The sequence below is a fragment of the Sciurus carolinensis genome, chromosome 13, assembly GCF_902686445.1.
Source record: "Sciurus carolinensis chromosome 13, mSciCar1.2, whole genome shotgun sequence".
Lineage (NCBI taxonomy): Eukaryota > Metazoa > Chordata > Mammalia > Rodentia > Sciuridae > Sciurus > Sciurus carolinensis.
The window spans coordinates 72,643,494-72,658,105 of NC_062225.1; the positions used below are offsets into that span (position 1 = coordinate 72,643,494).

Sequence of the window (14,612 nt, forward strand, 5' to 3'; positions counted from 1 at the left end):
GGTTCCAGCAGACCTTAGCCCTACTGACAACTTGAAACAAGGTACAGTGCTCAGCTCAGTAGGTTGTAATAAGCGTTTAAATTACCTCAAGTAGTACTACATACTTTTTTATAAAGTAGCCCAGAAATTGCTGAACAGCCAGGTCTCAGGAACAGGAGAAACCAGAGAAAGGCTCCTAGAGAATCTTAAATTTTACTTGAACACTCCATCATTACCTTGACCCCACATGGCTGTTCCACACCCACTTCCTTTTCTATTCAGTCTTTTCTCTAGTAGTGGAGAACCTGCTTCCTCCCAGTGTTTTGCCTTCCCTGGCCTCCCTGCCATCCTCTGAACTTCAGCCTCCACCACAACTGTTGCCTTCCTACCATGATACTCATTGAAGAGTGTTAAGTTACAGTGTTTTATATGTCCCTTAGGCCAGGCTGACTTTCCTTGTATCTGTTGATTATTTAAGGAGTTATGTTAAAAGCCACCTACAGTGATATGATGGATTTGTCAATTTCTTATGTTTATGTAAGTTTTATATATTTTGAGGCAGTTTTGTTAGTTGAATTCAGTCTGGAATTGTTACCTTTTCCTGCTGAATTTAACCTATCCAGAGTTATTTTCCTTGGTGGTTGCCTGATATATCTTTTCCTACTCCCCACCCCACTGCTGCCACACGGAGATTGAACCCAGGGGTGCTTTACCACCGAGCTACATCCCCAACCCTTTTTGTTTTTACTTTGAGACAGTCTCTTGCTAAGCTGCCGAGACTGGCCTCTATCTTCCTGCCTCAGCCTCCCAGGCCACTGGGATTACAGGCACGTGCCAGCATGCCAATGCCTACCATTTGTAATTTAACCTTTAGATATCTCTCTTATAAATACATAGCCAGATATTAGTCTTTTGTGTGTTTTTATTTTTTATAAATAAGATGTTGTGGGGCTGGGGATATAACTCAGTTGGTAGAGTGCTTGTCCTACAAGCATAAGGCCATGGGTTCAATCCACAGCACTGCAAAAAAATAAATAAAAGAATAAAATGTCGTCTTTTCACTGGAGAATGTAATTCATTCACATATATCGTAAGTTCCAGTGTATTTGGATTCATGTGTACTATTTTTCAAACTTGTAAAACTTGTAGAGTACAAGTAAGTCATATTCACATTTCACATGAAATTGCATGCTCTCTTCTGTTACATTGTAGGTTGTATAAAAAGCAGTATACTCAAGGGTTTAAGAAGAAGAGTTATATTTGAGAACATGTTGTCTATTAACTTAATTCTTTTTTAACTCTAAGAAAGGAACACCATTATTTGGCCTTCCCACCTTAGCATCTAGGTTCTTCAGAATTATAACTGCCAGAAATTACACAAGACGTAATAAGAATCTGAAATACAAACAGGTTCAAGGAGACTTAGGTACATTTGAATAATACTTTACGATGGTTGTTGGAGTCAGATCATCCTGGTTCTACTACTTGTTAGGGGCTGAACAAAGGTGTTTTTGTTTTGTTTATTCAAGGATTTGTTTTTTATTCTCTCTGATTCTCATTCTCCTTATTTATAAAAAGAGATGAAAATAACAGTACCTTTTTCTTGGGTTTTTTGTAATGATTAAATGAATTGTTGATCAGTATTTATTGTACAATGTGCATTCAGAAAATAGTATCTACTATAATGTATCTTTTCAGCAAATATTTATTGATGCATGGTGTATATAGGCACAGTCTTAGGCATAGTGATAACAGGTAAACAGCATGCCATAAGAGAAACTCATGTAGATTGATAGGGCAGGGCACCTAATCCTACCTGGACCTGTTACATTAGGACTCCTGGAGGAGGTGATGGGTTAGTTGAATGTTACAGGGTGCGAATGGTTTAGCTCAGCTAAGAAACAAGGAAAGAACTTTCAGGCATAGAGGAGAGGATATGGGAAGAGATTTGAAATTCAAATAAGAGTTTAGGAATGAACACTCTTTTGAGATTGCAGTAGTAGCTACCACTCTCCTGTAACATCACTTAGTGCTGTAGTCAAGGAAGTGATGGGATGGAACAAACTCTGTTTTTTAGTGTAGAATCTGGTTTTTTAAATGCTCTTTTATAAATGCCATATAAACAAATATTTGTTAAAGAAACTAAATATCCACTATTACAGTCAAAATTGAGAGAATACTAATTTTCAAAGAAAATAGCACAGCATGCTTTAAAGACTGTAGCAGTGGATTCAAAAGACCTGAATTAAAATAAAGTTCAACTCCATAACAGCTATGTGATTTTGGATAAGCCAGTACTTTTTTGAATTCTCACTTTCTCCCTCAGAGATCATGATAATGCCTACCCTAGTCTGTCTTGAGTGTAGTAAGCTCACATGTAATATAATCAGTTCTCAGTTATTCATGATAGGCATGTAAGAGTCATGATCATCAAAGACAAGAATAGTAGATAAATTATAATTTAATAATTCCTACATACATTATTTTTTCCTATACTGATTTATCATTCTAATTCTGTTTTGTTTAGGATAAAATTAAAATCCATTTTCTATTTCTTTAAAGTATACCAGCAGATGGCAGGAAGATGTAGCCCAGATAATTATAATGTGGTAACAGAAGTCATTTTGGAATTTAAAATTTACTATAATTAATTGGCAAAATAGAAAAGAAAACATTGGTTCTGTAATTTGTCACTATCATTATTATTACATAAATTCCTTTTTTTTTTTTCTTCAATGAATTTAAAAGTTATTCTTCAGAAACTTTGACAAATGTCTTTGTGTCACCAGTCCCCTTTCTGCTGTATTTTTCTGCATCCTAATTTTTTCACTTTCCAGTGCCCCATACATACCTTCTGGCAGTCTCCACTCCCTGTTCCCCTATGCACACACATGCACTTCTCCTGCCTTTTCTCACTTATCCAAAATAGTTTGTTGACATTGGATAGTATTTTTATTTTAAAATGTTTTTAATATTTTGAACTCTTTTGAATATGCCTCTCACAGAACCTTGTCTACTCTGTCCTTCATTTCACATTGGAAAAATAAAAATAACATGTCCTTCTTTATGACCATTATTCTGACGATTATTTTTGAACAAAGATTATAAGGTCTCCCATCACATTTCCACTATTCCAACTTGGAAATTTAATAAGTGGTTTACTTTTCTCCTAGGGCTACAATTGTACCCAGCTTTTCCCTGATTTTAACTCATTATATTATTTATCATGTACATAAACTTAATTTTAGTGGATAGATCACTCCCTCAAAAATATTAACTCTTGATCATTTTATAGTAACTACTGCCAGATTTATCCTCCCACCATTAAAAACTAGAAAACAACTGTTTCAGATATCAAAAAACAGGCAGCACAGGAGTATTATCAAGAAGAGAAAAGATAGGCAAAGTGAGTCCTGAAGTCTTATTGCTGACCCTGGCATAAAGAGGAATTCAAGGACAGCATGGTTACATTGATGCTTGAGAAAACAAAGTTCATAGCTTAGGGAGGCTAAGGAGGCTGGAATGTGTGAGAGAATGTACTGGAGCAGAAGAAGCTGATCAAGGAAAACTTTAAAAATCTGCCTCAAAGTTCCCTGAAGTCTGTTGCTAGATATTAAAGTTCTGCAAAGGTGGCAACCCCTGAAAATTAAAAAAATAGATTAAATAAGTAAATAGGATGAAATAAGGCTGATAGAGTGCTTGCCTAGCATGTGAGAGTTCCTGGGTTCAATCCCCAGTACAACAAACAAAGTCCCTAGACCTGCAAATAATCAGGAAAATTTGATCCTAGACAAAGAGGGAAGGGAAAATGTTAATCAAAAGAGAGACAAATAGTAGGGGTAGTGGAATTAGCAGAAAGAGACTTTAAAAGAGCCATTAGAAGGTGGATGCAGTGGTACACATCTGTAATCCTAGCTACTCAGGAGGCCAAGGAAGGAATATCACAAGTTTGAGGCCAGCCTGGGCAACTTAGCGAGACCCAGCCTCAAAACATAAAAAGGGCCTGGGATGTAGCTCAGTGGTAGCATGCTCTCCCATAACAGGGAAAAAAGGGCCATTATAAATGTGCTCAGAAATGCAAAGAAAAATATGAACATGAGAAAAATAGAAAATACAAGAGAGAACCAATTCAAGATTTAAGAAATGAAAGATGCAGTATGGAAATTAAAAATTGGATGGGCCTAAACAACAGAATGGACATTATAGAAGAAGGAATAAGTGACCTTGAAGATATAATAATAGAGATTATCTAAATTGAAAGAGAAAAACTGCACAGAGCCTCTGAGACATGGGGGACAAATGATCTACCATAAGTATAATTGGAGTCTTAAGCAAAAGCTAGAGGCACAAAAATATTTGAAGAAACAATGACTAAAATTTTTTCAAATTTTATGAAAGCCGTAAAGATTGGCAGATTAACATAAATCTAAGGATTTCAGTGAACTCCAAGTAGGATAAATACAATGTAAACTACATTAAAGCACATTCTGAGCAAATGCAGGTGCAGGTTCATTATAAAAAATAAAAATTACGAGCATTTGGAGGGTGCACATAATAGAAGAACAAGGATTTGATTTCTTGTCCATCCAAACTATAAGAAAATAAAATCTTTAAAGTGCTTGAAAAATAAAACATCAGTACAGAATTCCACACCCTTTAAATATGAAGCAAAAAATAGACTTTGTTCAGGAAAATAGCTGAGAGAGTACATGCAGTACTACTCCAGCTCACCTGGGATGTGGATCATGGCTTGGTCCAGTGTGTCCACACTGTATACATTACCCATCTATAACTCACGACTATCAGATCAGTTGTCATGGTATTGCAGTGCTTGTGTTCAAGTAGCCCTTATTTTACTTAATAGTGATCCCAAAGTGCAAGAGTGGAGATGCTGGCAATTTGATTACAGTATATTATTATAACTGTTCTACTTTTTTGTTATTGTTAATCTCTTCCTGTTCCAATTTTTTAAACTTTATTATAGGTATGTATATATGGGAGAAAACGTATATAAAAGTTTGGCACTATCCATGGTTGCAGGCATCCAGTAGTGGTCTTGGAATATACTCCCCATGGATAAGGGGGAACTGCTGTATTCAAATGCTATCTCTGATCCAGAAACGTCTTCTAGAAGACCTTCAGGAAGAACTATTTAAAGCATAATTCATAGGTCATCTTAAATAAGTCATATATAGGCATATGTTTATACATATTTGCAGATGTGTGTGTATGCAAATTTAGAATTAGGGGTTGTCAAATGAATTTTTAATTGGGATGCTAAGATCTTTTACAGAGATAGAAGTAGATGCCACTAATTTGATTTTTTAAATGTTATTAAATAATAATTGCACATATTTATGGGATACAATATGATGTTTCAATACATGTATTCATTTTGTAATGATCAAATCAGGATAATTAGCATATCTGGTACCTCAAACATTTATCATTTCTTTGTGGTGAAAGCATTCAAAATTCTCTATTAAATTTTGAAATACACAATGTTTTTCACTGTGGTCATCCTCCTGTGCAGTAGAACACCAGAAGTTACTCTGCCTGTCTGATGGTAACTTTGTATGCATTGGTCAATGTCTCCCCCTTCCTTGCCACCTCTCCCCTCCAGCCTCCAGTCACCATTCAACTCTACTTCTATGAGTTCAACTTTTTTAGATTCTGAAAATAAATGAGATCATCTCTCTGTGCCTGGCTTATTTCACTTAACATAATGTCCTCTAAGTTCATCCATGTTGTTGCAAGTGACAACTTGATTTTGAAATTACTCTCAGCCTTTTAAATATGACATACACAAATGTTGAGAAGAACAGTTACGGTTGAAGAATGCAGGCAGTAAGAATAATAAATTAGTGTAGTGAATTTTAATTGGGTATTAACTAATAGTATGATCTCCTATTGTAGAGGCTTACAGTATGTCAGAAGTTTGCTGCCAGAAGGATAGATCCGTGCAAAAGCCAAGAGGCAACATATTCCTTGACTTTGGCTGAAGCCATTATTATCATGACTCTGGTTGAAAGACTTCTCATCCCCCTACCACCAGGTCATTCCTTCCTTTAGTTTGAATAATCTCTGAGAATCTGTAACAACCACTTCATTGTCAAGAAGTTAAAAGCAATTGATAAATTGTTCTGGTAACACCTGTCAGTGAATTAACTCAGAGCACAAAACCCAGGCATTTCAGGAGTTGACAAGTATTATTAAACTGTTTTGCAAAAGAAGAAGCTGGTTCAAAGAGGGAAAAGCTGTCACAGTAATACATCAGCAAGAGGCTCATGCCTCCCGCCTCAAATACTCAAGGCTGTAAGCATGAGACCTCTCCTGGCAGGGAAGAGCACAGGGCCATCTCAAAACATGTATCACTGTTCATTTCTGTCCAGTCCAAAGTGTTGTAACATTTTTAAAACTCAGCATTTGTTTCTGGTTCACTTACATTAATTATGGGTGGTTTTGCCTGTGTGGGATTTTTCCCTCCTTCAGAAATGTACCACTATTTTAATTTTTAAATGGTAGCAACAGTGGTTTTCTATCAGAACTGCTTCCCACCTCCCTCCACACTTTGAACACTTTAATTTGTCTTTAACACCTTGCTAGATATAAGAGTAATGCTTATATCCAGGGGGTTGTGCTCTGTGCAGGTCCTTTCTTAAACATCAGCATAGCGGCTGGGTTGGGGCTCAGCGATAGAGCAACCTGCCTGGGCACTAGGTTCAATTCTCAGCATCATGTATAAATAAGTAAAAAATAAAGGTCCATTGGCAACAAAGTATTTTAAAAAATCAGCATAATTTCATGATTTAAATAAGGCAAAAATTAGGAAAGCCTAGTTAAAAGTAAATTAGGATTTGAAATTCAGAAATGCTTCTGCTTGTTTGTAATTAGCTTTCTAGTTGTTCTATTCCATTGTCCACTCTTTAAATTTACTTTTGTAAAAAAAAAAAATGAATACATATGCAGTAAACAATTTTAGTTTGTTAAACAGAAACAGCATAAGACAAGGTTAGGCGCACCTACTCTGCTCAGCACCATAATGGAGGAAGCAAGAGTAAGGGGCAACGGAATTGAAGCAGGGAAGTAAGAAGAGCCCATAGGATTATGTTTGACATTCTCAGGTTGACATTCCTCCAAGCAACTGGTTGCTCAGTCCTTCAGGACAACCTGAAGAGCCACAGCAAACAAACAAAAATGCCCTGGCAAAGCTCCATGAGGTTGCACCTGCAAGAAGCCAGTGGATGCAGAGAAAGAGTAGGTGACTGGAAAATAGGGAAGGACAGTGAATCAGAAGAGCAGTGATGAGTGCTATCCCATAACACACAAATATATTGTTGTATGCAATTAAAGGTGCATAAGTATATAAAGTAAAACATGAAAATTTTAGACCCACCCTTCTGTATGGATACCTGTCATAAACATTTCAATTTCTGTGGATTTACATACCATATGAGAACATGAACAGTCATGCAGTGCATAATGACACTTCTGTCAACCCTGGACTGCATATACAAAGGTCCCATAAGAGTGTATTGTGACAGAAACAACAAAATCACCCAACAACCGTTTCTCAAAACATGTCCTCTGGTTAGGCCATGCATGACTGTAAATATATCTTTTTTATTTTTTTGCGGTGCTGGGGATGGAACCCAGGGCCTTATGCTTTCAAGGCAAGCACTCTACTGACTGAGCTATCTCCCCAGCCCTATCTTTCCTTTAGACATAAACCAGATCCTAATAAGGTCCTTGCTCTATAGCAAGTGTGTGTGTGTGTCTTGTGTGTGTGTGTGTTCACTCTTCTGATACTTGCTTTAGGCTTGGATTTTATCCCATTGTTAGCAAGTTGATTTTGCCCTGCAGAAGGTACATCATGAAACACTGACTCAACATAACATTCGTTGGGTGATTGCATGAATGAAGGAATAATGATATGACTTAGAGTTACAGTTTTTGCTTATGGAAGGGAATGCTGCTAAAATTGGGAATACAGTGGACAAGATCTGGTAAAATGTGGACTTTATTGCCAGACCCTTGTGCAGTCATCCCTGCCAGTCTCTTCCTCCTTCCCCTAATCACCACCTCAGCATCCTCAATTCAGAAGCAAGAATGAATGCTACACAGGGGGGACATAGAAAAGAGACAAAGGGAGGCTCTTTTTTTTTTTTTTTTATTGTAAACAAATGGGATACATGTTGTTTCTCTGTACATGGCGTAAAGGCATACCATTTGTGTAATCATAAATTTACATAGGGTAATGTTGTTTGATTCATTCTGCCATTTTTTCCCTTCCCCCCCACCCCTCCCACCCCTCCCCTCCATCTATACAGTCCTTCCTTCCTCCATTCCTGCCCCCCTCCCTAAACCCAACTCCAACCCCAACACTAACCCTTCCCACCCCCCATTATGTGTCATCATCCACTTATTAGCGATATCATTTTTCCTTTGGTTTTTTGAGATTAGCTTATCTCACTTAGCATGATATTCTCCAGTTTCATCCATTTGCCTGCAAATGCCATAATTTTATCATTCTTTGTGGCTGAGTAATATTCCATTGTATATATATACCACATTTTCTTTATCCATTCATCAATTGAAGGACATCTAGGTTGGTTCCACAATCTGGCTATTGTGAACTGAGCAGCTATGAACATTGATGTGGCTGTATCTCTGTAATATGCTGATTTTAAGTCCTTTGGGTATAGGCCAAGGAGTGGGATAGCTGGGTCAAATGGTGGTTCCATTCCAAGTTTTCTAAGGAATCTCCACACTGCTTTCCAGAGTGGCTGCACTAATTTGCAGCCCCACCAGCAATGTAAGAGTGTACCTTTCTCCCCACATCCTCGCCAACACCTGTTGTTGCTTGTATTCTTGATAATCGCCATTCTAATTGGGGTGAGATGGAATCTTAGGGTGGTTTTGATTTGCATTTCTCTTATTACTAGAGATGTTGAACATTTTTCCATATGTTTGTTGATTGCTTGTATATCTTCTTCTGTGAAGTGTCTATTCATTTCTTGAGCCCATTTGTCAATTGGATTATTTACATTCTTGGTGTAGAGTTTTTTGAGTTCTTTATAGATTCTGGAGATTAGCGCTCTATCTGAAGTATGATTGGCAAAGATTTTCTCCCACTCTGTAGGCTCTTTCTTTGCATTGCTGATAGTTTCCTTTGCTGAGAGAAAGCTTTTTAGTTTGAATCTATCCCAGTTATTAATTCTTGCTTTTATTTCTTGTGCTATACACAATTTAAATAGACCAATTTCAAGTAATGAAATAGAAGAAGTCATCAAAAGCCTTCCAACAAAGAAAAGTCCAGGACCAGATGGGTTCTCATCCGAGTTCTACAAAACTTTTAAAGAAGAGCTCATTCCAATACTTCTCAAAGTATTCCAGAAAATAGAAGAGGAGGGAACTCTCCCAAACTCATTCTATGAAGCCAATATTACCCTGATTCCTAAACCAGACAGAGACACATCAAGGAAAGAAAATTTCAGACCAATATCCTTAATGAACATCGACACAAAAATTCTAAACAAAGTTTTAGCAAATCGCATACAAAAACATATTAAAAAGATAGTGCACCATGATCAAGTGGGTTTCATCCCAGGGATGCAAGGTTGGTTCAACATCAGGAAATCAATAAATGTAATTCACCATATCAATAGACTTAAAGTCAAGAATCACATGATTATTTCGATAGATGCAGAAAAAGCATTTGATTAAATACAGCACCCCTTCATGCTCAAAACACTAGAAAAAATAGGGATAGTGGGAACATTCCTTAACATTGTAAAGGCCATCTACGCTAAACCCATGGCTAATATCATTCTAAATGGTGAAAAACTGAAAGCATTCCCTCTAAAAACTGGAACAAGGCAGGGATGCCCTCTTTCACCACTTCTATTCAATATCGTCCTTGAAACTCTAGCCAGAGCAATTAGACAGACCAAAGAAATTAAAGGGATACGAATAGGAAAAGAAGAACTCAAACTATCCCTATTTGCTAATGATATGATCGTATACTTAGAGGAACCAGGAAATTCCACCAGAAAACTTTTAGATCCCATAAGTGAATTCAGTAAAGTAGCGGGATATAAGATCAATGCACATAAATCTAAGGCATTTTTATACATAAGCGATGAATCTTCAGAAAGACAAATTAGGAAAACTACCCCATTCACAATAGCTTCGAAAAAAATAAAGTATTTGGGAATCAATCTCACAAAAGAGGTGAAAGACCTCTACAATGAGAACTACAGAACACTAAAGAAAGAAATTCAAGAAAACCTTAGAAGATGGAAAGATCTCCCATGTTCTTGGATAGGAAGAATTAATATTGTCAAAATGGCCATACTACCAAAAGTGCTATACAGATTCAATGCAATTCCAATTAAAATCCCAATGATGTACCTTACAGAAATAGAGCAAGCAATTATGAAATTCATCTGGAAGAATAAAAAACCCAGAATAGCTAAAGCAATCCTTGGCAAAAAGAGTGAAGCAGGGGGTATCGCAATACCAGATCTTCAACTCTACTACAAAGCAATAGTAACAAAAACGGCATGGTATTGGTACCAAAATAGAAAGGTGGATCAATGGTACAGAATAGAGGACACGGACACAAACCCAAATAAATACAATTTTCTCATACTAGACAAAGGGCCAAAAATATGCAATGGAGAAAAGATAGCCTCTTCAACAAATGGTGCTGGGAGAATTGGAAATCCATATGCAACAGAATGAAACTAAACCCATATCTCTCACCATGTACGAAACTAAACTCAAAATGGATTAAGGATCTCGGAATCAGACCAGAGACCTTGCATCTTATAGAAGAAAAAGTAGGTCCAGAGCTTCAACATGTCGGCTTAGGACCAGACTTCCTCAACAGGACTCCCATAGCACAAGAAATAAAAGCAAGGGAGGCTCTTAAAATGATTTTGTTCTGTCAGCAAGTATCTGTTCAACTCATACTAAGTGACAGTCCCTATGGATAAAATGGAGAAAATAGTAGACTTGGTCCCTTTCCTCACACAGGATATTATCTACAAAGAAAGAGGCAAAAGTTGGGGGGAAGATGCAGAAGGAAGTGAAAAGAAAGCAGTAAAATACCAAAGGAGTGAAGAATTTTAGGGACTGCTGAATTAATACAGTGCTTGTTAATATCATTTATTTAGAAATGAGTTTAAATTCCAGCCATCTGCTCCCACATCAAACACACACTATACCCCTGATTCCACCCTCCCCTACATACATATACATCCCAGTAATAATCTGGTGATATATTTCTCATGATTTCCCACAGCTAATAATAAAAGACACTTTATTCAAACCAGCAAATTGTGAGACCCAGATATAAGTATAAATATAGCAGGAGCCATACGTTTCTTTAATGATAATCTTACTAATTAAGTTATTTGGCCCTTTTTTAGCCACATTGGATATTTTTTCTTTATAAGGTTGTTATGAGTGTTTGTAGCAGCATCAATAAGCCAAGAATTCACATGGTTACTCAATCACAGAGATTACTCATCATTGCCTGTTCATAACAGAATCCTAAAATGTTTAAGATTTCTGATGCAAATCAAAATCTCATCATCACTTGTCATTGCTAAATTAAATGACAGGATAATAACATTACATTAAAACCATTTTTCTCTTGATTGAGTACCTTTTTCAGAAGTGAACCTTCTAGATGTATATTTTTTTCATCAGTACTATAAATGCATTTAGAATCTAAGATAAAAATAGAATTGAAAAGGGGAGGAGTGGGATGTTTTCAAATTATTGAAGAGTCTCTTTTGAATATCAACCATATTTGACAGCACATTGCTAGGGAATGGAATAGTTTAGCCCAACTTATTGACACTTTTAGAACCACATAAAGAAGGTTCACAGGTTGAGCTTAGTCTTGTTGAAGAAATCATGTGTTCTTGGCATCAATTATACGTCAGCCCACTGCAAACAAGCTGTTAGTGACCTGTAGGAATTGGCATGTACTAATATGAATAAGATATTCACTTCAGATATATCACAGCCTGAAAATTAATACGAATTTATAATTTGTTCATTAGTTCTCAGTAGGTTTACCATTGCAAATTTACCTCTTTCTTTCCTACCTAAAGCTGTTTAACCTTTCTGGTCACACCTCCCTCTCTCCAACTGCTCCATCTGGCCCTTGAACCCTTCCTCCTGCCATTAGAGCCCATCTTCACTCACTGGTACACCCAGAACTCTTCCATTTTAAAGTCAGTCACTTCCTTTCCTCCTCTAAATATTTGTTTCCTCATATCTTTCATCTTTAAAGTGATAAAAATCTTACATTGGAACAAACATCTTTAGGCAATAACATGGTAAAAAACCCTTAGCTTTTGGAGAAATCAGTGAAGGTATGGATTGAAAGAAGATTGGCTGTGAGTGGGTAATTACTGAGTCTGGATGATGGGTGACAGGGGTAAGGGAAGTCCATATACTACTTTCTCTACTCTTATGTGTTTGAAAAATTACATAATAAAAATTAAAATAGCTCTTTAGGATCCTTTGCTTTAAATAGATGTTCTTTGTTAGTCAGTGCATGGAATAATGTGGTATGCAAGGTGGACTAGGACCCAAACCTGATTCTGCCCCCTCAATATCTTGCTCCTATTCCCACCTCCAAGTAAACAAATAATTACAGAGCCGTTGCTGGGGATTGAAACCAGGGACATTTAACCACTGAGCTACACCGAGCCCCTTTTTACTTTTTATTTTGAGATAGGGTCTTGCTGAGTTGCTTAGGGCCTTGCTAAGTTGCCAAGGCTGGTCTCAAACTTGCAATCCTCAACCTCAGTAGTCACTAAGATTGCAGGTTTCGGCCACTGTGCTCAGCAACAAATAGAATTTTTTACTCCCTGCCTGGAATTACAACTTCCCTCTTCTCCTTAGGTCCTATACATGATCACTAGAATCCTAGTACAATTCCTGCTTCTTGTAAAAGTGACCAGATGATCCTGTACAGAATGACTTCATCCCAGTTAGTAACTCCCACAGTAAATGAAGCCCTGTGCTGGGCCCTGGGGAGGGAGTGTGGAACAGAAGTACCCATGATACAGTGGACCCCAGTAGCTGATCCCTGAAGTCCAGCTGCAGCTGTGGGTACAGAGAGTTCTGTCAAGAACCATAATGATGTAGACTCTGAATGCCACCCTGAAGGGAGAGGTGCTCTCCCTGCTTCAGCCCACAGTTTTACTGTTAAGACTATTTAGCGCTCCATTAGATCGCTTCCCCTCCTTTGATAGAACTTAAATTGATTGTAGTTACCAATGTGCTTTTTTTTCTTCTCTTCTTAAATTTTAATAGTCTGACTTCTCGTTTGCCAAAAACTGGAGAAACCATCCATGGACACAAGTTTTTCATTGGCTTTGGAGGGAAAGGTGCCAACCAGTGTGTCCAAGCTGCTAGGCTCGGAGCAAAGACATCCATGGTGTGCAAGGTAAGTCCAGTGGAGAGGATTCTAGAAGCAACACTCTGGTTTTAAGACAAGTTTGTTGCTTTAATTTTTCTTAGCCGTTATAGAACGAATAATTCAGTGGCATTTGGTATATTCACAATGTTGTGCAACTTATGCTTCTGTCCAGTTCCAGAATATTACAGTCATTCCAAAGTCAAATCCCTTCCCTTTTAAGCAGTTTCTTCCCATTTCCTCTTTCCTGTCCTCCCCCATCCCCCACCCCTGCCCTGGCAACCACCAGTCCACATTCCATCTCTATGGATTTATCTATTTTGAATATTTCATCTAAATGGAATATGTAATACATGACATTTTGTGGCTGTCTTCTTTCACTGAACATGGCTGTTTTTGAGGTTCATCCACTTTCATCATTTATCAGTAATTCATTCTTTTATGACCAAATACTGTCCCATAGTGTGGATATACATGATTTGTCTATCCACCCAGAGACAGAGTGATTGATGAGTGAACCCTTGAAACGTTTCTACCTTTCGGCTGTTGTAAATGGTCTGCTATGAACACACAAGCATGCACACTTGTTGAAGCACCTGTTCTCAATCCTTTTGAAAGCTGATCATTTTTAAAGATCTAAATAAGAGAGTAATCTTCCTTGTCCTTTGTGTAGTTTCTATCTCGCTGAGTCCTTTGGGAAGAAGCAGTTCTCAAATAACTTTGTGCTGCACTAAGTGGAATGCATTTTTAACTAGAGTGTGAGATATGAGGAGAACAGCCTTCTTTGGTGGGCTTCTGTAACCCCGATTCTAAACAGCAGTGTGACTCATCCTGTGTTTAGCAGGTCTCTTTGCAGCAACACAGCTTTTGGAAAATTACTCTAGTAACTGGTGATTTACTCATCACGAAGTCATTTTCTTCCAGGGCCATATCTTAGAAAGGAATTTGGGCCTTAATGAACTACACATAACTCATCGTTTGGTACATGTCTGTGTTCAGGTGTGGGGAGCAATGATATATAACATTCAGGGATTCTATTTCTATCCATCCTACTGAAATAATTTTGAAAATCAGTGAAATTAGCTGTTAAAGTTTCAAATTTTGCATCTTTAATGCCATTTAAAGTGCTAGCATTACTAGGATGACAGAAAAGGTAGGTTATGTTGTTGTTTTTTACTTTTAAAAGTAA

The 14,612-nt window shown here is 37.3% G+C and overlaps 1 protein-coding gene across 5 annotated transcripts in view; it reads left to right on the forward strand.

Moving 5' to 3' along the window:
• The window catches only part of Rbks (ribokinase), an 87,433-nt gene that overhangs the window by 6,863 nt on the left and 65,958 nt on the right, over positions 1–14,612 (forward strand). For all 5 annotated transcript variants that reach the window (XR_007104607.1, XM_047522119.1, XM_047522116.1 and 2 more), the window contains exon 2: positions 13,321–13,453. Coding sequence is in view for 4 of the 5 variants with exons in the window: in XM_047522119.1 (XP_047378075.1) it covers positions 13,321–13,453 (133 nt within the window). In the remaining variant the exon portion in view is untranslated. The remainder of the gene's footprint in view (positions 1–13,320; positions 13,454–14,612) is intronic.